General features: G+C 54.6%; 8 protein-coding genes across 8 annotated transcripts; 6 read left to right on the top strand and 2 right to left on the bottom strand.

The window, feature by feature from the left end:
- Positions 1–78: 78 nt before the first annotated feature.
- On the bottom strand, positions 79–3034 carry BDY24DRAFT_231784 (uncharacterized protein). Its single transcript, XM_076636639.1, has 7 exons — positions 2656–3034; positions 2446–2494; positions 2193–2333; positions 1866–1947; positions 1304–1755; positions 960–1146; positions 79–853 (listed from the first exon to the last, which is right to left on the bottom strand). Exons 1-7 carry the CDS (start codon positions 2685–2687, stop codon positions 240–242), a joined length of 1557 nt encoding a protein of 518 aa, XP_076499530.1. The 5' UTR covers positions 2688–3034; the 3' UTR covers positions 79–239.
- A 48-nt stretch (positions 3035–3082) lies between these two features.
- Positions 3083–4785, top strand: SPT3 (transcriptional regulator SPT3; the record flags this gene model as incomplete). Its single annotated transcript, XM_076637092.1, has 7 exons — positions 3083–3169; positions 3264–3425; positions 3493–3674; positions 3735–3804; positions 3892–3979; positions 4142–4350; positions 4654–4785. Coding segments are annotated over 7 exons (930 nt in total), but the record flags the coding sequence as incomplete, so codon positions are not given.
- Positions 4786–6727: 1942 nt separating this feature from the next.
- BDY24DRAFT_231878 (class I SAM-dependent methyltransferase) lies at positions 6728–9163 on the top strand. The gene is made up of 12 exons (XM_076636640.1): positions 6728–7040; positions 7140–7170; positions 7288–7476; positions 7613–7663; positions 7782–7794; positions 7863–7878; positions 7952–7979; positions 8051–8075; positions 8163–8352; positions 8431–8580; positions 8659–8751; positions 8824–9163. The coding sequence occupies exons 1-12, from the start codon at positions 6905–6907 to the stop codon at positions 8943–8945; spliced, it is 1044 nt and encodes a 347-aa protein (XP_076499528.1). The 5' UTR covers positions 6728–6904; the 3' UTR covers positions 8946–9163.
- Positions 9164–9177: 14 nt separating this feature from the next.
- BDY24DRAFT_379446 (alpha/beta hydrolase) lies at positions 9178–10897 on the top strand. The gene is made up of 7 exons (XM_076639049.1): positions 9178–9378; positions 9498–9588; positions 9677–9852; positions 9973–10102; positions 10166–10327; positions 10436–10532; positions 10625–10897. Exons 1-7 carry the CDS (start codon positions 9242–9244, stop codon positions 10885–10887), a joined length of 1056 nt encoding a protein of 351 aa, XP_076499527.1. The 5' UTR covers positions 9178–9241; the 3' UTR covers positions 10888–10897.
- A 917-nt stretch (positions 10898–11814) lies between these two features.
- MRPS5 (mitochondrial 37S ribosomal protein uS5m MRPS5) lies at positions 11815–13211 on the top strand (the record flags this gene model as incomplete). Its single annotated transcript, XM_076637272.1, has 5 exons — positions 11815–11915; positions 12304–12416; positions 12513–12629; positions 12765–12901; positions 13068–13211. Coding segments are annotated over 5 exons (612 nt in total), but the record flags the coding sequence as incomplete, so codon positions are not given.
- Positions 13212–13400: 189 nt separating this feature from the next.
- BDY24DRAFT_412551 (Zn(II)2Cys6 transcription factor) lies at positions 13401–17282 on the top strand (the record flags this gene model as incomplete). Its single annotated transcript, XM_076643077.1, has 19 exons — positions 13401–13475; positions 13630–13648; positions 13737–13749; positions 13820–13866; positions 13967–14696; positions 14765–14806; positions 14912–15269; positions 15350–15468; positions 15551–15660; positions 15750–15785; positions 15864–15943; positions 16041–16082; positions 16153–16337; positions 16406–16510; positions 16582–16616; positions 16698–16819; positions 16906–16916; positions 16995–17096; positions 17162–17282. The coding sequence occupies 19 exons, from the start codon at positions 13401–13403 to the stop codon at positions 17280–17282; spliced, it is 2352 nt and encodes a 783-aa protein (XP_076499525.1).
- Positions 17283–17628: 346 nt separating this feature from the next.
- On the bottom strand, positions 17629–19414 carry MAM33 (Mam33p; the record flags this gene model as incomplete). The annotated part of the gene is made up of 7 exons (XM_076643076.1): positions 17629–17676; positions 17788–17874; positions 17961–17992; positions 18224–18513; positions 18650–18708; positions 19007–19119; positions 19246–19414. The coding sequence occupies 7 exons, from the start codon at positions 19412–19414 to the stop codon at positions 17629–17631; spliced, it is 798 nt and encodes a 265-aa protein (XP_076499524.1).
- Positions 19415–20321: 907 nt separating this feature from the next.
- BDY24DRAFT_231423 (uncharacterized protein) lies at positions 20322–22674 on the top strand. The gene is made up of 6 exons (XM_076636638.1): positions 20322–20592; positions 20757–21455; positions 21554–21576; positions 21729–22179; positions 22319–22366; positions 22492–22674. The coding sequence occupies exons 1-6, from the start codon at positions 20412–20414 to the stop codon at positions 22521–22523; spliced, it is 1434 nt and encodes a 477-aa protein (XP_076499523.1). The 5' UTR covers positions 20322–20411; the 3' UTR covers positions 22524–22674.
- The last annotated feature ends 346 nt before the right edge of the window (positions 22675–23020 follow it).

Here is a 23020-nt window from a genome sequence, read left to right as displayed (position 1 = left end):
AGAAGCGAGATCGTAAGTAAAGAGGAAAGAAAAGATGAGCGAGAGAGAAAGAGACGAGAGAGAACTATCTGTAAAGAGGAGAACCGAGAAACGAGAAACTGTAGAGTATAGAGAAAAACGAGACCCAAAAAAAGGAAGGAGAGACGAGGGAGAGAGAGAGCGCGACGCGAGTCCGTCTGTCTTCGAAAGGAATCTACACGTCCGTATGTACGAACCAAGCTAGTTAGGACACGTCCACTCTACTTCTCCTTCGACCCTCCACCGAACATCTTGCCGATCTTTCCAAAGATGGACGACTTCCTCTTCCTCAGCTTCTCCTCCTCCGCCTTCGCCTTGGCCGACAGCTTCGAGGGAGTCGTAGGGGGCGTAGAGTCGACCGACGACGCCTCAGGGAAAGCTCCAGGGACGGCCTTGACGGGAGTGGAAGAAGGAGTCTCTCCGTTGGTGGAAGCGGGAGGAGTGGACTTGCTGGGGGTGGCAGGAGCGACGACGGGAGCGGAAGGGGTGGGCTCGACGGTGGCAGGGACGGGAGTGGCGGTCTCGAGAGGAGCGGTGAGGGACTCGATGGGCCTGAGAGGAGAGGAGGTAGGTTCCACGGGAGCGGGAGCAGAAGCGATGGGGGCGACCTCCTCGTGGTGAACGGGAGTGGGAGTGACCTCGGCGACGAGGGGTTCGGGGAGGGAGGAAGAGGCGACGGGGGTAGGGGTGGACTCGACGACGGCAGGCTTCTCGACGTGCTCGAACTTCTCCTCCGAAGGCTTGGGAACGACGACGGCGGGCTCATCGGCGAGCTTGAGGGGAGCTGGGACGTGCTCGAAGTCGGCTTGAGAGGAGGTCGAGGCAGCGTCGATGACTGGAACGAACGAATCGAGAAGGCGAGAGAAGAAGAAGATATTCGAGAATCAGCTCAACGGCCCTTTGGGAAAAAGGGTTCGGAGGGAAAAGAAGATTACCCTTACCCGAGAAGTCAGTCGCGACGGTTCCGTTCTCGCTCGCTCCTTCGACCTCGGAATCGACAACCTTTCCGAGCGAGTAGACCTCGGCGGCGGGAAGAGGAGCAGCTTTATCGGCATCCTGATTGATGTAGTTGGCGGTAGCAGGGACGGGGACGACGGGTATGCTGGTGTCGATGTCCTTGAGTCGCTCCTGAAAGAGGGAAAGGCGAGGAGGGGAGGAGGGAAGGAAGGAGATTCTGGTCAGCTTCGCAGCTCCCTTCGAGCTCGCTTCGTCCCTTCCTTCACTCGAGCTTCAACCCAAAAAGCCTTTCACGCTCGGCATGTTGACTGAAAGATGGGCTACTCACAGTCTGATCCTCAGCAGCCTTATCAACAGGTCCTCCCTGCTCTCCGAAGATCAACTTCTCTCCCTCAACGACGAGTCCAGCAACTCCAGCTGAGACTGCAGCGACGGCAGCAGCGATGGTGGCCGTACTCTCGTCGAGAAGAGCATCTCCGTCCTTGGAAGCGATGGGCTCGAGAGCCTTGACGATGGGCTTGGGGGTGGTAGCAGGGGAAGCCTCGACCTCCTTAGGCGTCTCGACGGCGTGGACCTGCTCGACGATAGCCTGAGCGGGAGTGGGCTCTTCTGGGCTGACGGGAGTCTCCTCAGCAGCAACGGCGGGTGCGTGGAATACGAGAGGCTCGTCCTTGACGGCTGCGTTGGAGTCGGCGATGGAGGAAGCCTCTCCAGGGATGGTGGAAGCGAGGAGGGAGGCGTGGGTGATGGGAGCCGAAGCCTCGACGGGCTTGGGTGCGTCTGAACGAAACAGGAAGAAATCAAGTTGTTTGTTAGTCAGCTAAAGCTCGGATGAAGAGCTGGTGCTACTCGAGAGTGAATGCATTCAAGGAAGAAGTTGTGAAACGTACCTGCTGTCTCAGGAGGAGGAGAGGCGGGAGGAGTTCGAGGAGCTCCAACGATGTAGACGTTGTTGACGTTTCCGGAGGCATCCTGAAAGGGAGGAAAGAAGAAGATCAGCATCGGCTCTTTCGGTTGGCGATAAGGAGAAAGGAAGGAAGGAAGAGGAAGGTTGGGGAGCCGGCGAGGAGAGGGAAGGAAACGTTTCCTCTCCTCTTGATCAAACTCTTCCCCTCCTTCCCTCCTGCCTTGCTCCTTCTCTGCTCCCCTCCCAATCATTCCCATCTCCCTCATCACCTGCACACCTCTAACGCTGAACGCCCTTCCTTGAAACGTACCCAGCTCTTGCCCTCATCCTCCCTGGTCGTCCATTCCCCATCGACGACGTACTTGAAGTCGTAGGACTGGTTGTAAGCGAGCTCAACGGTTCCGATGAATCCAGACTCCTCCTTGCGAAGGTGGTGGGTGTTTCCAGACCACTAAGAAGGAACCCCAACGGAAAAGGAAGAAGGGATGTAAGAAAAGTCAGCTCTTCGTTCGGTTCCAAGACTTGGGGAGGAAGAGGAAGAGATAACGGAAAGAAGAGCTCACGTTATCGAAAGTTCCAGTAACGATGACACTGGTAGGGTGGGTGTTGGGCCTAAGAGGTCGAGAGGATCAAGAGAGGAGAGGATGGATGCGAACAACGAGGGAGGGAAGGAAGGAAGGAAGGAAGGAAGGAAGGGACAGAATGGATCCGGTCAGCGACCAAGATGACGATTCTGAAACCGCAACAAAGCGATAGGAAGATTTTCTGCTTACCACTTGAAGGTTGCTGTGTGGGTAGCGGCCATGATCTATAGACAGAGGGGTTAAGGGGGAGGGAGGGAGAGAGGTTGGGTGGGTTGTTTGACTGATGTCGTTTGGGGAGAGGAAGGAGTTCGAGCTTGTCCTGCCTTTCTTGTTTCCCCAAACGACGATTAACGAACGATGGCATCAAAGATTATATTAAAACAACAACAGATCCTCTCAACCTCCATTCTTACTCCACCTCTAGCACCTACACCTCCTCCTCCCGCTCCTGTCGCTCCTCCTCCAGCTCGAGTCGTTCTCGACGTCGCGCCCTCCGCCAGCCCTCCTCCTTCCGTCCTTCGTCGATACGAACAGGAAATCGCCCACATGGTGAGCTCTTTTCCCTCCCTTTTTTGTTCTCCGATCAGTATCTGATCTCTCCCTTTGTCTATCATAGCTCTTTGTGGCAGGAGAAGTACGAGAGCCGCTCCAGGAAACGACCCATCAAGTTGAGGACATCGTCAAGAGTCAGGTCATTGAGCTCGTGAGCCTCCTTTCTTTTCCCCTCCCTTCTCTTCGAAACCTTTACCCAATGAACTCCTCTCTGCATCCCATCCGTCTCCTTTCTCTTCTCCCAGGCCGTTCGAGCCAAAACGATCGCCAATCGACGAGGATCTCGAGCTCTCGCTCCCGAAGACCTCATCTTCCTCTTTCGAGACGATCGTCCAAAAGTCAACAGACTCAAGACCTTCCTCTCGTGGATGGACGTCAGGAAGAACACCAGGAGTACGACGGAGAACGTAGGCCACGGCCCTGTAGCGCTGGGTGCTGCGTCGGGGATGGATGTGCCAGACGGATTGGAGGAAGGAGGTCCAGGTGAGCTCGAACGCTCCTTCAAACTTCGGAGCTCGTTTCTACAGGCTCACCCTCCTCAACTCGCCTCTTTTTTCCTCAGATCAACTCACTACTACTCTACCTCGAACCATCGTCAAACTCCCGTGGGAACTCACCTCCATCTACTCGGACTTTCTCGACGAACCGCAAGCCGCGTCCTCGCCCTACCAACCCTCCTCCCTCGCAGGATTCGACCTCGGACTCGACGAATTCAGTTCCACCTCGACGACGGAATACGAAGATCAACTCCATCAGCTTTATCGAGACAACCTGCAACGACTCAAGGTGAGATCTCTTTCCCGTCCTCGTCTCATGTAAAGCGAAGCTCACACGCGTCCCAATCCTTCGCCTCGTTCTTTCGTCCTCCTTCAGACAGCAGACGAAGTCACCAAGAACATGACCGAGGAAACGTACGCTTACTACTCAGAGTGCAGGCAAGCGAGCTTCACGTTCAAGAAGGGTCAGTTCATCTTCGCGTCTCGTCCACCGGACGCGCTCGTCTTCGTTCTCAGAACGACCACTCCACCCTTCATTGGCCCCAACGACTCCTCCCAAGAGTGTCTCTCCGACACTGAAACGATGTCACTAAACTGATCTCTTCCTTCTTCCTCTTCGTTTCCAGGCAAACGCTTCCGAGACTTTGTCAACTTCTCCCTCTACCTCGAAGTCAAACCCTCGGACGAAGTCATCGATATCCTCGGATTCCTCGCCTTCGAAGTCGTACACAACCTCGGCGTTCAAGCTCTCCAGGTTAAGCGAGACTTGGAAGGAGCTCCTCCTCCTCCTCCTCCCCCTTCATCAGCAGCTCCTCCTCCCTCGACAATCAAACCCGTCGAAGCCGCTCCTCCTCCTCCTCCAACGCCCGTCGAAGAAGCATCCGCACCGTCAGGAGGTCTCTTCTCTCGCCCTCCAAACTTCATCAAATCCCCTTCCTCCTCCCTCTCCCCTCTCTCTCCTCTCCCATCCCTCCCTCCCTCCCCTTCAGCAGCAGCCGACGACGTCCTCCCACCTGCCTCCCCTACCAAACCTCAATCCAGTTCCAAACGATCAGCTCCCGAATCATCCTCTGCGACCTCCATCAAGAACCCAAAACGACCTCGACCCATCGAAGGAGACGACTGGTGGGCGGACGAGAACGGGATCGTTTGTGGATTGTTTGCGAGTCCTCCGAGGGAAGCCAACAGAACTCCGTTGAAGGCGGCTCACATCCTCGAGGCGTACGCTAGGATTCAGAGGAAGGATGCATTGAGGAAGACGATGGGACTGGGGTTGGGAGGGAGGAGGAGGGAGGGAGGGTTGGTTTGAGGAGGGGAGGGAGACGGGATCGAGGAGGGTTGTTGTTGTTGTTGTTGTTGGTTTGGATTGGATTGGGATGGACTTACCCAGATACGATGAGTATATTCCCCATCTTGCTTCGGACCATCTCGCGTCTTGAAGAGAGGGAGAGGGATGAAGAGGACGTCACTGGACAAGGGAGGCAGGCGAGGAGGGGAGGAGGCCGCCTCAGACGCGCCGAAGGCTGTTTCCCTCGAAGCGAAGCGAGGGGAGCTGGAAGATCAACTCTCCTCGCTTTCTTCTCTCTGACTATTACAATCAACTCGTCAACCAAACCTTTCCTCGTGAGTCGCCTTGAGCTCGCTATCTCTCTCTCCTTCCGCCGACGCTGACTCGTTCCTCTTCCCTTCCCTCCCTCCCTCACAGCCCAACCCAACCCCATCTTTCCTCCACCTCAGCCAAACCAAACAATGCTCGCTTTCCCAGCTTCCCTCAACCGCTCAAACCTTCCGTGAGGCCTGTCCCGTCCATCCTCTCGAAAGCCTCGACCTGACTCCTCTTTCGCTCTCCTCACAGCCTCCTCCTCGCGCTCCTCTTCGCCTTCTCAGCTACCGAACTAGGTCTCTCCGCCGAGCTGTTCCACCAGGGAAAATATAACGGTTTCTTCTCTCAAGCTGAGAAGCATGGGTTCGTCTTCGCCCTCGTTTGCTCGTCGTTCGGAGTGATAGTTTCGTCGAGAATGTGGGTGGCTCTTCGCAACGCGGCTGAGAAGGTGAGCTTCCTTTCCTCTTCAGTGTTCACTGCAAGTACAAAGGCTGACCGAAATCCCCCTTCGGTGTTGCAGCCTTGTCTTCAGAGGCTTCAACGTCCAATCCTGTGAGTTCCGAGCCTCTGTTCGTCGTTGGTTCTCCTCGACGACGAGCTGATCGCTGGTCCTTTCTTTCTTCATCCTCGCAGATTCCTGAACTCGATTGTGTGCGTCCTCATCGTCTCTGTGTCTTAGAATCACTCTCTTCGACTTACTGTTCCTTCCTTTCCTCACAGGTGGACCTCGAACCTCGTCGTTCTTCGAATGGTCGACGTCGTCTCGCCCTCCGTCGAGGTACGTGCCTCCACCTTCCTTCTCACCTCTTCTGCCTCTCCGAGCTTTCTCTCTAACAATTCTAAGCACGGCTCCACCTTAATCGTATTTGCCATTCGTTTCCCCTTCGGTACAGATCCAAATGGCTCAAGTTGTGGTCGCGGCCATCCTCGTCGTTCTTTCGGTCGCCCCTCTCGTCATACCCGCCGAGGTCGTTCAACAACAGGAGATCGTATTTGTGCTTGACGAGGAGAACCCCGAGAAATCTGCGAGCGTTTGAGGAGAGCGTGTGGGTTCAGTTTTCTTTGCTCCGCTCCCTCTGCGGCCTTCTGTCAAGCTCATCGTCGCTCCTGCTATCCCCTTTTCTGACAGACGGTGTCTCCCAGAGGACTAGGGAGTACTTGGACGTCAACAGCTGCATGTTTGAGTATCCAAACCAAGCTCAGTAGCTAAGGTCGGTCCGTCTCCACTTTTCTTTTTTCGACGCGTCCTCTTCGCCGAGCTGATCGTTTTCTTCCTCCTCGTCGCTGCTTCTCTTTTTCTAGTCAGTCGGACCAGAAGCGATCGCTCTTCTTTCACTTCGGGTGCAGCAGACCGTCTCCGACTGTATTCGAGGATTCCGAAAGCGAAGAGAACGACGCGTCAGTTCAGCGGACGAAAAATCGAATGCAGAGATGATAGGAACTTCACTCTCGGTCTCGTTGTTGGGCGAAGGCCGTTTATTGAAAGATGGAGTCTGTTGAAGAAAGGAGAGCGTGACGGAAAGATACGAAACGAGTAATATATCGACGACTTTGAGAACGGAAGGACGTGGCGACCGCACCTTTCCGAAGGGCTGGCGAGAGTCTTCTCGCACGAGGATCTCGACTTCTCGCTGCCTTCAACATCTGGTTTTCCTTGAAGACCTCGGAGTAGAGAAGAGAAGATTTGCCTCTTTTTGAACTGAGCATCTTCTCTAAAACGCATACCGAAGCCTCACCTCATTCCAATTGTCGACCGTCCCTCCCACTCTGACCCTCAACGACCAGCATGGACCGCTCCTCCTTCTTTGCTCGCTGTTTTCCTGGCCCTTCAGACCGATATGAACCTCCACCACCCCTTCAACAGGCAGAGGAAGACGACGACGACGAGCAGTCTACGACTTCGTTTACTCCGAGCGTCCAACGTTTGCTCTTCGCCAATCGAGGAGGTCAACCCTCCCTTCCTTCCTATACGAAGCTCTCAAAACGCTGACTCGAGTTCACATTTGAATGTTCGCTTACAGGGAACACCTATCTGGCCGAGGACGAGTCCTAGTGAGTTCTAGAACGAACAGCGGAGAATTGAAGGACAGAGGAGAAGGAGGAAGAACTCGAGCTCACTTTCGTCCTTCCTTCCCCCCCGTCTCGTCTCTCCCTTTCCTCGTCCTTCAGTTGGAGACCCGTAGACGACCTGCATAGTGATGTAGAACGAGCCTGGGATCAATGGAGGACCACAACTTTCGATCTTTACCCGGACTCAGCAGCAGCAACCGTCGAGGCTTTGCTCAACGAACCAGGCTCGTCCATCCTCGACGTTGGGGCTGGGAGGCAGGCTTTGTGGTTGATTGCGATGGCGACTAGGTGAGTTCGGCCGGTCTAGAAGGAGTCGTCGATAGAATGGAGGCTGGGGTCAAGAAGCGAAAAGAAAGAAAGGGAGGGGAGTTGAGCTCGAGCTGACCTCCCTCCCTGCTTTGGTTTTGCCTTCTTCGGACTCAAGGTATCCCAAAGCTGAGGCTATTGCTGTTGACCTGCTACCGGTTGTTGATCGGTGAGTACCTCTCGTCCAACTCCTTCAGAAGAACGCCATTTTTTCTCACAGAGCCAAGTCCGTCGAGGCACCGACTTGAGGGCGAGCTGACGTGACTCGACCGATGTTTTTCGTCCAGTTTCGTTCCACCAGTGAGTCTAGGTTCAGCACCTCTTCTTCGGAGATCATGTTTGACCTCCTTTTGGTCTTCTTCGCTCAGAATTGCTCCTTTGAAAGTGAGTCCCACTTCTCCTTCTCGTTCACTGAGACGCGTTGAGCTTCGAGCTGACAGATCCTCTTCCCTCCCAGTTTACGACGTCCAGGGAGGTCTACCATAGTAAGCGAGATCCTCGCTCAATCGTCTCCCTCGCTGTAGTACCGCTGATCACTAGTTCGTTTCTCATTCAGTCCCGAAGATCACTTTTCCCTCGTCGTTCGTCCCTCCTCTCCCTTTCCCCTTCACGTCTTCTGCTCAACGCTCAAAATTCAGAGCTGATCACATTCCTTCGACCTTGTTTAGTCCCACTCCTGGCTTCTATGCTACCTGCATCCTCAGCAGATGAGCTATCCGACCTTCGTCGACGAAATCACGCGTGTGCTTCGTCCAGGAGGACTTTACCTTCTCGTCGAACCCTGCAACATCTGGGTTCCTGAGGATGGAACGCCGCTCGTAGTTCGCTTCCCTGCCATGGCGAGGTTTTTGGACGTTTGTGAGTCTCTTCGAAGGTCGTCGCCTCTCGCTCGCTTTCTCCTCAATTTCTCGCTGACTCGCATTCTTCCAAACACAGATCGAGCAGTATGCATGTCTCGAGGAAGCGGTTGGATCGATTTGAGCAACCTTCGAGAGTTTGGGAAGGTTATTCGAGAGTCTGGGGCTTTCTCACGCGTCGTCGAGAGGGTGCAGACGACGAGGTTGGGCCCGCAGGATCCAGCAGACGGTGAGCTCTTTCGTCCTCCCCCCTTCTCATTCATCTGATCAGCTCTTGTTGATCGTCGCCTATCTTTCACGCTTTCAGGTGGAAGGAACCGAGCGGGATCGGAAACGCTGTTGATGATCAAGGCAGGTTTCCGTTCTTGGGTTCCTTTAGCACTCGGTTGGACGCGAGAAGGTACGTCGATGCTAAATCGCTCTTCTAGACGCTTTTTCCCTTTTCCGACCCTGCTCTTCTTTTCTTTTTCAGCTTCAATCCAGCTCGAGCGAGACGTCCAGAGGGAGCTCGAGTCGTTGGTTTCTTGCAAGAAGGGAGAAGGGATCGAAGGGAAAGTTTGCGTTCTTTTTGCAGTCTTGAACGAGCCATCGTGATGAATCTTATTCTTGGAATTGTGTAGCGGAAAGAGGGAGCTACAGGAAGCGCTAGAACGGCGAGTGATGAAAGAGGGAGGGAAGTTTGAGCTCAACATTCCCTCCTCCCTCACAAGACGATGCGAGCCTTCCTTGATTCCTCTAAGGAAAAAAGGCGACATCGCTTCGAAGATTACGCAAGAGGCCGAACGCTCTTTTGACTGCATTTTAAGACTTTCTAAGATTTCGACGGTCGGGAAGGAAGAGGAGAGAAAGGGGAGGGAAGGGTCGAGCTCATCAACGACCTTCAAACCGCCATGCCTTCTCCCCCTTCCTCCTTCGCTCTCCAGAGTGCTCTCCTCTCGACTGGACGCACCTACTCCTACCTTGATCTGGAAGGATCTTCCTCTGATTCTCCCGCGCTCCTATGCCTTCATGGCTTTCCGGACAGCTGGTAGGCATCTCGCCGGTCGAAGCTCATCGAGCTCATCTCCCTCCAGTTTTCCTCGTCCTGACATTCGAAACCCAATCTTACTCCTTTTCTTGACATCGAACTCATCTTTGGCTCTTCAGGTACGGCTGGAAGAACCTTTTCGAGCCTTGGGGCAAGAACGGAAGAGGGTTCAGGCTCATCGTTCCTTCGATGGTCGGTTACGCTGGAACGGTGGGCAGACAGCGTCTCCTCTTCCTCCCTCGCTCGTCTCCCTTCTCTCTCTGATCTTTCCTTCTTCTCTCACTCGACTCACCATCAGGACTCTCCCAAAACCGATCTCCCCGCTTATACCCCTCGTTCCATCTCGTCCGACCTCGTCTCTCTCCTGGACCATCTCCAACTCTCCAAGGTCTTCGTCGTCGGGCATGACTGGGGAGCAGTCGTCGCTTGGAGAATGATGTGTTGGTTTCCAGAGAGGGTGAGGGGACTTTGTTCGTGAGTTGATGTTTTTTGTGTATCTCCCAGAAGCAGAGAGGGAACTAGTCTAAAGGAGGACGAGAGACGACGCGCCGGGTAACGAGTCGCCGAGCTGACTCGTTCTCCTTTCCTCTCCAGCATCTCTATCCCTTACTCTCCGCCTTCTCGAGAGTTTCTATCCCACGAAGTTATGGCTCAGAGGGTCCCTCAGCTCGGCTACATGCGCTACTTCGACGAAGAACGAGCTACGAAGGAGATTGAGGCGAACGTGAGTCCTTCCTTCGCTCGATTTGGACGTGAACCTGACTTTTTCTTCCTTGCTCTCGATCAGCTATCCGTCTTCGTCGACTCAATCTTCCAGTCTGGTGCTGCATCGGTGAAGAACTCCGAGTGGACGAAGGTCGGAGGACTGAGGAAAATCCTGCTCGATGGAGCAAGATTGGACGCGACTTCTCGAGCTGAGGAGACGAAGGGAGGTTTGCTGAATGAAGAGGTGAGTTTAGGGAGAGGCCTGAAGTCGCCGACTCTAGAAGAGGATTCTCTATCTCCGTCTCTGAGCTCGATCTAACTCCCCTCTTCCTCTTCGACGCGTCGTTCAAAGCATCACACTTTCCAAGTACAGCACCTCCGATCATCAGGACTCGACGGTCCTCTCAACTACTACCGCTCTCACCCGAACCGACATCTTGAGGAACTGAGTGAGTGGACGCCGTCATTCGTCCGTCATTCCTCTTTCCAGACGCGTCTCATTTCTGAACATTCTCCCTCGATTTCCTTCCTTTTCTCCCAGCCATGCCCCCTCCTCAAGGATCCTCTATCCCAGCACTCCACCTCGCACCCCTTCTCGATCCCACCTCAGCTCCCGTCGCTCTCTCGAGAGCCAAGAAGTTCGTTCAGGGTTTGGAGGTCGTCGAGCTCCCCGGCGTTGGGCACTGGGTTCTACTGGAGGATCATCCGAACGGGTGGAAGAGGGTCGAGAAAGAGGTCGGGGAGTGGGTAGGTAGAGTCCTGAAGAACGAGACGCGGGAGGGGAGAGAGAAGGGGAAGCTTTAGATCGGACGCGTCTCTTTCATGATCCTTTCGATTTCGATCGGGTTGTTCTTTTGCTTTGGACGTTCGCAGAGGACAGCTCGATCAAGCCGCAAAAGTAGTCTGGGCTTCATTCAGAGCGCAAGTAAGGGTGCAGAGAGAGAGGAGACTTCGAGATGATCAGCTCGACGAACTCCCTTTCAGCTTTCTCTCGCTCACTTTTTGCTTCCGTTGTAGCAAAAGTTTACAGTCTGTTCTCTTCCTCAGCCCAAGGACCTGAATTAAGATGACAAACTGTATAGAAAAATAACAAAAGAAAGTCGGTGCCCGTTTTTGAGCTCTTCCTCCTCCTCCCTCGCCTTCCTTTCTCTCTCAACGATCACCACACCTCCAGGATGGCTCCCCCTCTCCCCTTCACCTCTCTTCTGAGGTCTTCTCTAGCGACCTCCTCCTCCACCTCTACCTCCTCCTCGACCTCCGCCGTTCTCTGCTCGTCGAAACGATTCATGGCTCGAGCGGTTCCATTCCCAACGACGCCAGACGATCCCCTCCGACCTCTTCGCAAAGACCACCCTCCACCCAACCCCCAAATTCATCCCTTAGCAAAGTGGGACAACTTCTTGGATATCCGTAAGTGTCTCTTCTTCTTCAACGTGTCGGGGGAGAGAAGAGGAGGTTCGAGGGAAGAGAAGGAGGAAGCGAGCTCGCAAAAGTCCCCTTCCTTCCTCCTTCCTTCTTTTTGATCGCCTCTCTCCCTCTTCCTCGCCTCTTCTGGTCTCGAGTTTGTAAGAGCTTACCTCTGACTCTCTCTTGTTATATCTGCGGTCACTCTCAGCTTCTAACCCCAACAACCCTCTGGAAACGAGCATCGCCAACGACCATCCCATCATCCCTCAACGATTCCCCACCGAGGGGTCCTCAGCCGACGACAAGAAGCTCTCGAAACAGATCATCGCTGCTCAGACAGGTCTGTCCGAATTAGAGATCAACAACATGCACAGGTTCACTCTCGGGCACAAGCGAGTCGTCAACATGACCAAGGGAGGTCGAGCGTGAGTCCTTCCTTTCCATCCTTCGTTCCTCTCCCTCCTCCGTTCTGTCGTCGCGTTCTTGCTGGATCCGTTGAGGGAATAGAGGGGAGAGGGGTTGTATAGTAGGAACAGCTGCTGGGCATCTTGCTTTGCACGTCGCTGGTCTCTGGCGAGGGGAGGGCAGGAGGGAAGAGGGGAAGGAGGAAGGAAGGGAGAACTCGAGCTCAGCTCGACGTCAAGGCTGTATCTGCAGTCGCTGTAGCTCTTATCACCAGCTTCTACTACCAGAGTGTCGTACTCTAAACTCGCTCCCCAGTGCTATCGTTGCGTTTTTGCCTGCACTTCTCCCGTCCATTCGACCCTGCTCCTTCGAGAGCTGACCTTTCTTTCCTTCCTTCCCCCTCGCCAGTGCTCAACACTTCGTCATGTGCATCGTTGGATCGCCTGAAAAGGGACTTCTGGGTATCGGGCAGGGAAAGAACCCTCAGATGGGAAAGGCGTCGGATCAGGCTTTCTCGAATGGTTCGTCGACCTCCCTCTCCCCTCTCCACCTCCTCATCCTCTCTGACCTCGCTCTCTTCTTTTAATCTTCTCTCTCTCTCTCACACACACCATCAGCTCTCAAGAACATCGACACTGTTCGTCGGTTCCAGAACCGAACGGTTTGGGGAGGAGGAGACAACATGAGAATCAAGTACGGAGCCGTTGTCTGCCAGATGAGAGCTCGACCTCCAGGTTAGTCTTGTCTTCCTCCTTCTGCCACACCAGAGCTCGCTCCCGTCTACGCTATCGCCATCGCTCCTTCGTCTGCTCTTTTCTGAACCGGAAGCTGACCGGCCTTCTACTCGTTGCCCCTCGTCTTCCTCGCAGGTTTCGGACTCATGTGCTCGCCGACGCTTCACCACATCTTCACCGCTTGTGGAATCAAGGACGTTTCGGCCAAGATGTACGGATCGATGAACGTCATGCAGGCTCTCAAGGCTCTCGGTCACATCTTGCACGGAGGAGTGAGTCTTTCTTTCTTTGGCCTCTCGCGTCCCTTTCCTTCGCGTTCCCTCTCCTCTTCCCGCCCTCCTCCCTCCCTCTCTCCTTCTCCCTGTTCTTCAAACTTGAACTGCCGACGCTGACTCCTTCTTCCCCTCCCTCTTCCCTTCTCTCTCTCCTCTCTCTCAGTCCAAGAGTCCAGGACTGGGTAACGGAGTCGGAGGACCCTCGCTCACCACGGACAAGGGACGAGGAATGCGAGGAGTCGAGGAGATCGAGTTGGAACGAGGAAGGTACGGAGTTGAGGTTGGATCCAAGATCACTAGGATTTAAACATCGTATGTCGTATGCAGATGATGATCGTCCCACGCCCATCCTCAGATCTCGCAGTCTCACTCGTGCCTAGCAAACCGAAGGCCGCCTCAGTAATCTAGTCTGATTCGCTCGAGGAAACCCTCCGGCTCACGTCAAACCACCATCCACCCGCTCCCTTTCGTCCTTCCTTTTCGAACGAGGAGAATGATGAAGCCTAAACGAGACTCGAAGGGCGAGAAGAAGCCTAGGAAGGCATTGAGTCGATGGCAGGCTTGTAAAACTGTGAGTTCTCAGGTACAGAGGAAGGAAAGGGAGGAGAGGGAGAGGGAAGGGAGCGAAACGGAAGCCAAGCGACCTCGCTCTTCTTCCTCTTCTTTTCCTGCAGTTTTCACCTCGAGACTGACTATCCCTCTTCTTCTCCCTTTTCTTCATCCAGTGTCGAGATCGCAAGCTTCGTGAGTTCAATTCTTCGCTGCAGATCAAAAGGAGAAGAAAGGAAACACGAGCTGACCTCTCTTCGTCGAACGCCTCTTCCTCCTCAAGGTTGTGACGCTTCGTGGGTCCTGTCCCTTTGCCTTTACCCCCACACTCTTCGAAACTGACCAAAGCTTTTCCTCCTTCTCTAGAAAACCTTGCTGCAAGACTTGTGAAAAGTCCTGGATCTTCCACAACAGTGAGCTCTCCTTTCCTCGGACGACACACGTCTCTCTCCGCTGCCGCGTTTTGACCTCCTCCCCTCTGTGCTCTTCTTTTTTGCTTCCTCCCCTCCTCAGATCACCTCAAGACTGGTCAACTCCCTTTGCCCTACCCGCAATGCCTGTACGAAGAGATCCCAGAACCCATTCGGATCCCAAAACAGGGAGAGGTCGTCGCCGACAGGTCGCCTCCCCTCGCTTCCCCTCTTCCTCCCGCTCCCTCCTCCTTCAACGCCGAAGCTTCCAATTTCCCCGTCTTCCTCCCCGCCGACCCCTTCTACTCCTTTCAGGCTCCCTCCTTGTCATCCCCTTCCTTCGGCTCAACTCCTCAAACCTTCGACCCACTCTTCTTCGCCCAGCAGCCCGACTCAACCTCGTTCCCATTCGACGACCTCGCCTCCTCGTCTTCGCCGTTCGATTCCTTCTTTCTGCCCTCCTCGAACATCCCTCCACCACTCCACATCTCCACTTCCTACCAATCCAACACATCGACTGATTACTACTCGCCCTCGAAGGGACGCTTTCACTCGGAGCACTCGAGTCCTGATTCGGAGGGAAGCGCGTCGAAGAGAGCGAGGCTGGACGCGTCGAGAGAGGTGGATGAAGGAGAGTTGAACGGGTTCCTCGCCGAGTTGGGGATTGACTTGACGGCTCCGGCGATGCTGTTGGGGACTGAGGCGGTGTTGGACGACGAGGAGGAGCTGCAGGAGGTTGAGATCGAGGAGGAGGTGGGAGGAGCAGGGACGGGGACGGGAAGGTCAGGGAGCAGCTCGGAGGAGCGGTTCCTGTTGGATCTGCTTTGGCCTGGGTGAGTGCAGTTCTTGTTTCTCTCAATTCAAATCCAGCGACCTGAGGACTGACTTTATCGTCTTACAGCTGGCCTTCTCATCTCCCTCCTCCCGGCAAACTCGAACACATGTGCGTCGCTTTTTTGCGAAGTCGTCTCGAGCGTTCCTTTCTGACTCTTTACATGACCCCCTCTCCCTCAATACCATCCTCGCTCTCTTCAACCGGTATCCGCAGAGTCAACACCTTCTTCAAAGTCTCTCCTTACGCAACCCAACTCTTCAACAAGGCTCGACTCCTCGCTCGCCTCAACCTTCCTCCCTCTCACCACGACTTCCCTCACCCCGCACTTCTTCACTCAATCTGCGCAGCTACATCGTCGTTCATCGGAGGAGTCAACCTCGTACCTCCAGCCGCTTGCGACTTCAACCCAGCGCGAGACGGAACGGCCAACTCGTCGAGGAACGAACTTCCATCCCAAGCAGCATATCCCGCTTGGGATGGACTTGGAGCGAAACCCAACGTGACGACGCCTGGGTTGGACGGAGATTTCGGACAGGTGCACGCTACTTGGGCTCAGCTTTACATCGATCAGGTTCGTCTGTTTCGTCCCTGCGTTTCGACGCGTCGGAGTCAAGGACCGACGCAAAGCTGATCTCTCTTTTCGTCTTCCAGGCCAAGGACCGTCCCTTCTACTACCTCGAGGCTACTCAAGCCCTAGTCATTCTTCTGGCCTACTACCATCAGCAAGCGCTCTTCTTCAAAGTATGGACGATCATTGGGCTCGCGACGCGGTTCGGTCCTCTCTCTTTTCCTTCCCTCCCATTTCCGAAGCCACGCTTACCCCTTCTTCTGCCTCTCAATCTACCGATCAAGACTCGCTGTGCCTCTTGGTCTGGACGCTCCCTTCGACGATCGACGACCTTCAGCGAAGAGCGCTCAACCTCATCTCGACGGAAGGACTCGAGACTTCGTTCTCAAGCCTCGTACGCCTCTCTTCTCTCTTTCCGTTCGGAAACCGCGTTCTTGAGCCATGCTTACCTTCACCTCGTGCGTGCGAATGGGTTCGTTGCAGCCAAAGACGATATCGAGAGGATCGAGCGTCAAAACCGTGAGCTCTGAGTTCGAGATCGAAACGAACTGTCGTGTCCGACTGACCTCGTTCTTCTCTTTCTTCTCCTCCGAACAGTACTTTGGATCATCTTCTCATTCGATACCTATGCGAGCAATACTACGGGCTGGCAGGGTGCGATGCAGGTGGAGAACATGGTCAGTCAGCTCCACCTTTGTTCTCCTTCGTTTTGAAAGTCGAACTGACGCGTTCGCCTTCTTCTCCCCACGTCCTCTCTTCCACAACCCCAATCAGCGACTCTCGATACCCACCTCTCACGCTACTACGTCCTCAGATGTGAGTCTAACCCAATCTCACCGTCTTTTCATCTCACTAATCTCTTCTCAACTCTTTTCTCCTTTCGCAGCGAGCTTTTCCCCCGAATCGACTCAGCAACGGCTCTTCTGCTCGACCCAACTCCTTCTCACTCAGCATCCAAGGAACTCTCCTACTACGGAAGGTCGTCGACTTCGTTCGAGATTGCGGGAAGGACGGAGATCCGAGGGAGACGCTTGCTTTCAGAGACCTCGACGAGCTCATCACTTCTTACGCGTGGGTACCAGCCTGCTGCTCAATGTCACGACGACCAATTTCACACCAAGTTCTCTTATCGTCTGCAGCGCTCTGGTACCTTCCATCTCAAACGATCAACCGTCGCTCTCGACGACGAACGACGGGATGGCAGTCGACCGAGATCTCCTCGTCGCCCAAGCTCTTCCTCATGTGTGAGTTCTTCCTCTTGCACTATCTCTGCTGGATTGAGACTGAAACAGCTCCGATTCCCTCTCACCTCCAGCTCACGACTCACCCTCCACTGCCCTTTCTCGACGCGTTCGTTCGAATCTCTCCTCCCCTCCGGACTTACTCCTCTCCGCTCCTCTGGCGCTTCATCTCTTCCCTTTGATCTCTCAGACCCTCCAAGTCCAACCGATCGCTACACTCGTCACGTTAACGAAGCAGTCCTGGGTCTCTCAGCTCAGATCCAAGCCCTCTCGCTCACCAACTTCGAGTTCGGGTATCTTCCTCCGTTTTTGGTACGTTTGCTCGTCCTCTCGTCTATTTCGAACCCAACAGAGCAAACCTCATCTGACGCTCTACTTTTCCTCTCTTCATTTCACAGACTTACTCCTGGTAAACTCAGCTTGGTTGCTTCGTCTCGAATCTCTCCCCCTCGTTGCTCACTGCTCTTGTCGTTTCGACCTTCATCAGGTTCACCGGAGCCAAAACCCTCCTCAAACCACTTCAGTATGCCATCTCCAACGCCGATATCAGCCAAGCTCAGATCCTCCTCGCTCAGATCGGGGTCTTCAGGTGAGGTCGTTTTCGTCTCGTTGTATTTCGTCGTTCTTTCAACTGACTTGGTTTGTTCGATGCAGATCCGGAATGGCTCGAGTAGGAGAGAAGCTGCCATTGGGTGTTCGTCAGTGCAGCATGCTGGATAAGCTGCTGGGGGAGATTCTGAGTCCTTCGATGGCGACGGGGTCGAGGTTGGGTTGAGCCGGGAGGAGGGTCGCGTTGAGGGAGAGAGGTCTCGATGTATACCAAGTTTAGACAGCACGCATTTCTTACTTATACCCTGTTTCTGTTCCTGCTGAACGATCTTTATCTTCGAGCGAGTTCGCCGACCTTGCAAGCTCGGAAAGAGACGATTTCGAGGACGCGACCCTCATCTGTTGCTCGTACCCCTCCCTCCCCTTGTTCTCTCGCTCACATCCCTCAGCTTCACTCTCGAGCTCTTCTCTTCCCAAAAACAGCCGAAAAGTGGTTTGACAAGTGGTTTCAACATAGCATCGCCGTCCCTCCTCCTTCCATCTCAAGGTTTTTTCTGTTCCGATCAACCCGTTTAAAGGTCGATGAAGGCCTTGACGTTGGCCAACCAAGAGACATACTCCTGAAAGTATCAAGTGGAGACGAACGAGCGAGGAAGAAAAAGGGGTCAGCTTCGAGTTCGTGCGACGGGAGAGAGAATGTGATGAGACTGAGAGGAAGAGCGCGAACGAACCTTCTGCTCCTTGGAGACCTGGTACTCCTGGATGACCTCGGCGAGCTCTCCGTTGATTCCTCGGGACTCGAGGAAGGACTCGAAGTGCTGTTGGGGAGGGAAGGGAAGGGAAGGGAGAGGAAGAGGTCAGCGGAAGGAGAGGGAAGGGAGAGGTGAGCCGGAAGCCGACTCACGTCCTGGATGGCAGGGTCGAGGTTGTCGAAAGCTGAGTAGAGAGAGGAGAAAGAATAAGAGTCAGTAAAATGTGTTCTTCGTCGCTTCTGAATTGGAGTTTGGGTTCAACGAAGACAAGCGAGGGAGGAAGGTCGTCGAGCTCGAAAGCTGACAATCTCGACGCGCCTTTCTCTCCCCAAGCCCTTCCAGCGTCAACCAGACCCTTCCACCACCTCCTTCCCCCTCTCACACCACTCCACATGAGTACATAATCTGTACTCACTAGGTCCTCCGTAAGCAGCATCCTGCCTGAACTGTCCCTCGGCGGTCTCCTTGCTCGCATCGACGATCTCGTCGAACAGCGAGACGTTCTCGATCGAGAAGGTTCCCTCCTCGATGTAGGTGGTGAAGACCAGAGATCCCTGGGCAGAGGTAGGCTTGGTAACGGTGATGGTGACCTGAGGGGAAGAAGATTCGGGCATGTCCTCCTCGTCTCGCTCCTCGGGCGAGTCCTCGTCCTCCTCGGGGAGCTCGGATTCAGAGATGTCAGAGATTCGGAAGGTGACGGCGATGCTGTAGGTGGGAAAGAGAGTGGTAGAAAAAAGTCAGGAGGGGTGAGACGTGGAAGGAGGGAAAGAGGTTTGAAGAGGGAGGGAGGGATGGGAAGGAAGGCAGGTGTTGAAGAGAAGGTGAGGAAACTCGAACGTACATCTCGTTATCGATCTTCTTGGTGAAGGTAACGACGTCGGATCCAGCCTTGTCCTCGACCTGATGAGATGGGCAGCAAAAATGGCAGAAGGGAGTCAGTTCTTGAGCTCGAAGAAAAGGAGGGAGTCGTGGTGGTTTTTGAGCTTCGTCCTCTCCTTCCTTCCTCCCATCTTTCCCCTTCCTTCTCTGCTTCAACCCTCCCACCACTTCAAGGCCCACTATTCGAGAATGGCGATGCATCTCACTACCAGTCGCACTCCTCCGAGATCAAGCTCGTTTGAGGGCAAATCGAAGCTTTGACGTCGAAGGTCGTGGAAGCTGGGAAAAGTCGGTAGCGACAGAAGGGAGACAGACTCACGGCCCATCCAGCGGTCTTCAAGTAAGCAGCGGTCTCAGCAGCGGCAGGATCCTCCGAGTTCTCCTTCTCGAACTTGAGCTCCTCAGCGATAGTGGAAGAGAACTCGGCGTCACCTAAAGAGAGAAGGAAGGAGGGGAGGGAAAGACGGAGCGGAAGGTCAGCTTCGACTTTTGTCCTTCCTCGTTGCTTCTTTCGCTTCCTTGGGCCCAAAGAGACATGGAAAACGGAGTTGAACTCACCCTCGACGGCAGCGAACCTGGGAACGGACCTAGAGATGGCCCTGATGGATCCAACGGCGATGGCGGATCGAGCGAGGGAGGAGGTGGAAGCTCGGACGGTCGAAGGGGAAGCAGCGACAGCTCGAGAGAGAAGGGACCGGCAGGCGGTGAGGGAAGATCGGGAAGCCATAGTGAGAGGAGGAGGAAGAGAAAGAGAAAGGGGAGTGAAAGTTGGGTTTGGAGGTTGTTGGTGTTGGAGGAGAGAGAAGGGAGAGGAGGAAGGCGACGAAAAGTTCGAGAAAGCGGAAGGCGGGGAAGCTCCCCCTTCTTCTCCCTCCAACGTGCTGCTACAAGTTACTCTCGAAGCTTCTAATCTTCGGTCCGATGGTCAGCTTGATGGATTGGAGTCAAGATCTCAAGTCGGTGAGTGCGACTTTCCACTCTGGAATCGCTCCAATGAAGTGCAAGCAAGCTTCAACGAAGCTCACCTTTCTTCCCTCCCTTCCTTTTCCTTTCCCAGTCCCTCTCCTCGCCCTCCTCGACCTTCTCGACTTCTCGGAACTCAATCTACAGAAAACGACGACCTCTCCTCATCTCCCTCCTTGTCTTCCTAGCTCTCTGTTTCTGGTTGTGAGTCCCTTTTTTCGCGTTGAAGGAGGAGGTCCCCGGCCGAGCTCGCCCCTTCACGTCCTCCTCCCCTCTCCCTCGCTCGCTTCAAGCTCGGGTGCTTAATTCCACAGCGTCTCTGAGGCCTCTCGAAGACTGGGATACTGGAGAGGAGCTTCTCAGCTGTCTGTAGACCTGATTTTCTGAGCTAGGGATGGAAACGGGAGCTGCCCCTTTGTCCTTCTTCGAAGCCAAGTACACGAGCTCGGATCTCCTCCTCCTTCTTCCCTTTGACATCGATCAAACAGGCTCTTCTTCCTCCTGCTCGTTTCTACGGACTGACTCTCTTCTCTGCTTTTGCCTATTCTGATCACAGCAAACCGCCTCCTCACCATTCTCATGGCTCTCCCTACGACGCCCGATCACCGCCTCCCTCTTTGCCCACTAACGAGCATCATCCCTTCGCCCTCCCTGGTTCGCTCGACTACAACAAGACCAACCCTTTCTACACGACATGGACACCGTCACCATCTTCTTCACATCACCAGAAGAAGAAGGAGAGTCGAAGTTCACCTCGGTTGATGGAGAAGCTCATGCTGAGCGTGAGAGGGGAGGAGCAGGTCGTGAAAGACGCGTGGGAGGAAGCGAGGCAAAGGCGCGATGAAGAGGAGATAGAAGAGGAAGACGAAGAAGAGGATATGGAATGGCTGAGAGGGAGGACGGTGTTGCTGCTGGGAGACTCACTGGATCGGTACCATCTTCGTGAGTGTTGTCGTTTCCATTTGTTTTTTCGCGGTCGACGACGCGTCGTTCGTCGTTGGCGTTTCTCCCTCTCCCTCTCCCCAAACTCACCTCACCTCTCCTCCTCCCCTTCGCTCCGCTGCTCACGACTCACCCATTTGTCCCCTTTTCCCTCCCCTCCCCAGTCCATCTCTGCCAATTCCTCTCCTCAACCACGCCCTCTTCCCCTCTCCACCCCGTCCCCTGGCCTCACTCCAAACCCGAAGACTTCATCACCATCTACTCGCCTACCAAAACGCCCACTCTCTATCCCTCCACGCTTATCGACCTCGAGCACACCCTCGCCGAGCAGACGCGCAAGGGAAGGGAGTACGGGAGTCCTCAGAGTAGGCCGTGGGTGTGCAGGGTGGACAAGTGGGATTTCGAGGTCGTTTGGGGGTTTTTGAACGGGTTGGATGATGGGGAGACGACGCCTGGGTTGGAGGGGTACCGTGGGATGGGCGAGGGTGAGGAGGGTGGGATTAGGAGTGGGAGAGAGGAGGGGAAGAGAGGGTTGGAGTTGGACTTGGTGGGAGAGGAAGGGACTTGGGGAGAGAAGGCGAAGGGGATGCCGTTTGGGGATAGGGCCTTCTTTCCTATCGAGTGCGTGAAGACCTCTCGAAACGCACATTTTCGTCAGAGCAAAAGAAGGAGGACCCTTGAACTGACCGACGCGTCGTTTTCGTTTTTGCGTTCGTTCGTCTGGCTCGGCTGGGATAGGTCGGAGCATTTCAACCCACCTCTTTCGTCGGAGGATAGGCTGAAGCAGATGATGCTTCCGTTGTTGAAGAACTTGGGGAGAGGTGGAGCGAGGAAGGTTGATTTGGTAGAGGTTGGGGTGGGAGGTAAGTCTCGTTTCCTTTCCGTTCAAGGAGTCGGTCGTCGATCCCGTTCTGCTCTCTGACGACTGACTAGGAGCGCTCTTCCCTCGTCTCATCTACAGCTTGGGATCTGGGGATGTTCAGGGTGAGCTTGCGTCCCGTTCGATCCGTCTCTTCACATCGACGCGTCGTCCTTCGCTTCGTCTCCGTCTCTTCAACTATCCTTGCCCTTCTCCCTCTGACTGACCCTTCAAAACTTTCTCCGTCTCAATTATACTTCCCCTTTTCTCCACCCAGACTCAAGACACCCTCTCCATCAAAGCCCACCTCGGACCTGACCTCTCCAAAAACTCCACCCTCGTCAACTCCCACGGAAAACACCTCACCTCCCTCCCTCTCTCCTCACCTCGCCTAGCCTGGTACTCCTCCCGACTCCACACCCTCCTCGACCTCCTCGCAACAACCTTCCCTCCCAAGCATCCCAACACGCCTCGCGTGAGCGTTCGGACGATGCCCGTCCCGCCTCAGCACTACCAGTTCCCTTGGATCTTGTTCGAGAGCAGGGTGCTTCAGATCGAGGAGGCGACGAAGAGAGTGGTGGAGGAGGTGAACGAGGAGAGTGGAGGTGGGGAGAGGAGCGATCATGTGGGAGGGAAGCGAACGGGAGGAGTGAGAGGGGAGGTGGTGAGGTTTAGTGAGTGGGCGGAAGCGGTGAGAGGAAGCAGGGAGTTTTTGGATCATATTCATCGTGAGTGCAGTGTCTTCTTGGTGTCTTTTTTTTCTGGTTAGTCTCAAGGGAAGCAGACGAGTTCGAGGACGACGCGCTTCGACTCGAGGAATCGAGGAAGCTGACTTCGTCTTGCTTCGATTCGTCTCGCTCGTTCCAGCTGGACCTGTACCTGCGTCCTGGTTATGGGCAGATATGATGCTGTACGGTTAGTGTCCTATTAACTTCATTGGTCGCAGGCGAGGAGGTAGAGGAAGCTGACGAGATGAGAAACGAGACGCGTCGAGCTGATCTTTTGTGTCTTCCGTTTTCGTTTGATTTTCGATCCCACAGAGCTGCGGAAGGTAGTCACCGCTATAGAATGATAGTACAACGTCACTCCAAAGAACCTAACCCTCCCAAAATGTGGAAAAACAAACGTCCGCTTTCTCTCGTTTCGGACACGAAAACCAACAACGATCTCATCCTCCATCATCGAAAACCCCAAGGGTAACTAGCCCACCGACCTCACCTTCGCCCGCTTCATCGACAACCCAAGACCCGTCTCGTCGTTCTCCAAACCGATCTCGTACGACCCAACCCAACTTCCTCTCCATCCCCTCGCACACCTTCTTCAAACTCCTGCTCCTCCTCATCGCAGCGTTCCCAAAGTCCAACCCTTCGGAAATGACCTCCTTCATAGCAGGGAACGCCTTCCTCCTGTCCGATAGAGACTCGACGTCGTGTAGGAGTTCGTGGAGAAGGCAGACGACCTCCTCCTCGACTGTCGTCCAAAACGAAGAGGTGGGCGAAACGAGCGACGAGACAGGATTTGGAAGAGTGAACGAACTCTCCTCCTCCTCCTTGTCTTCCTCCTCTTCCC

The sequence above is a fragment of the Mrakia frigida genome, assembly GCF_051309035.1.
Source record: "Mrakia frigida strain ATCC 22029 unplaced genomic scaffold BDY24scaffold_5, whole genome shotgun sequence".
NCBI classification, from domain to species: domain Eukaryota; kingdom Fungi; phylum Basidiomycota; class Tremellomycetes; order Cystofilobasidiales; family Mrakiaceae; genus Mrakia; species Mrakia frigida.
Note: the sequence above shows the minus strand (reverse complement) of the source record. Positions and strands in the feature narration are given on the sequence as shown.

Excerpts from the sequence above, each read along its gene's own strand:
- BDY24DRAFT_231784 (XM_076636639.1), bottom strand. The coding sequence starts at position 2,687 with ATGGCCGCTACCCACACAGCAACCTTCAAGTG. Across the intron at positions 2,495-2,655 it reads CACACAGCAACCTTCAAGTG|GCCCAACACCCACCCTACCA; the intron begins GTAAGCAGAAAA and ends TCGACCTCTTAG. Across the intron at positions 2,334-2,445 it reads TTACTGGAACTTTCGATAAC|TGGTCTGGAAACACCCACCA; the intron begins GTGAGCTCTTCT and ends GTTCCTTCTTAG.
- BDY24DRAFT_231878 (XM_076636640.1), top strand. The coding sequence starts at position 6,905 with ATGGACCGCTCCTCCTTCTTTGCTCGCTGTTTTCCTGGCCCTTCAGAC. Across the intron at positions 8,076-8,162 it reads AAGATCACTTTTCCCTCGTC|TCCCACTCCTGGCTTCTATG; the intron begins GTTCGTCCCTCC and ends GACCTTGTTTAG. Across the intron at positions 8,581-8,658 it reads CCCGCAGGATCCAGCAGACG|GTGGAAGGAACCGAGCGGGA; the intron begins GTGAGCTCTTTC and ends TCACGCTTTCAG.
- BDY24DRAFT_379446 (XM_076639049.1), top strand. The coding sequence starts at position 9,242 with ATGCCTTCTCCCCCTTCCTCCTTCGCTCTCCAGAGTGCTCTCCTCTCG. Across the intron at positions 9,589-9,676 it reads TGGTCGGTTACGCTGGAACG|GACTCTCCCAAAACCGATCT; the intron begins GTGGGCAGACAG and ends ACTCACCATCAG. Across the intron at positions 10,103-10,165 it reads CGAAGGAGATTGAGGCGAAC|CTATCCGTCTTCGTCGACTC; the intron begins GTGAGTCCTTCC and ends GCTCTCGATCAG.
- BDY24DRAFT_231423 (XM_076636638.1), top strand. The coding sequence starts at position 20,412 with ATGGAGAAGCTCATGCTGAGCGTGAGAGGGGAGGAGCAGGTCGTGAAA. Across the intron at positions 21,456-21,553 it reads GGTAGAGGTTGGGGTGGGAG|CTTGGGATCTGGGGATGTTC; the intron begins GTAAGTCTCGTT and ends TCTCATCTACAG. Across the intron at positions 22,367-22,491 it reads GGCAGATATGATGCTGTACG|AGCTGCGGAAGGTAGTCACC; the intron begins GTTAGTGTCCTA and ends TCGATCCCACAG.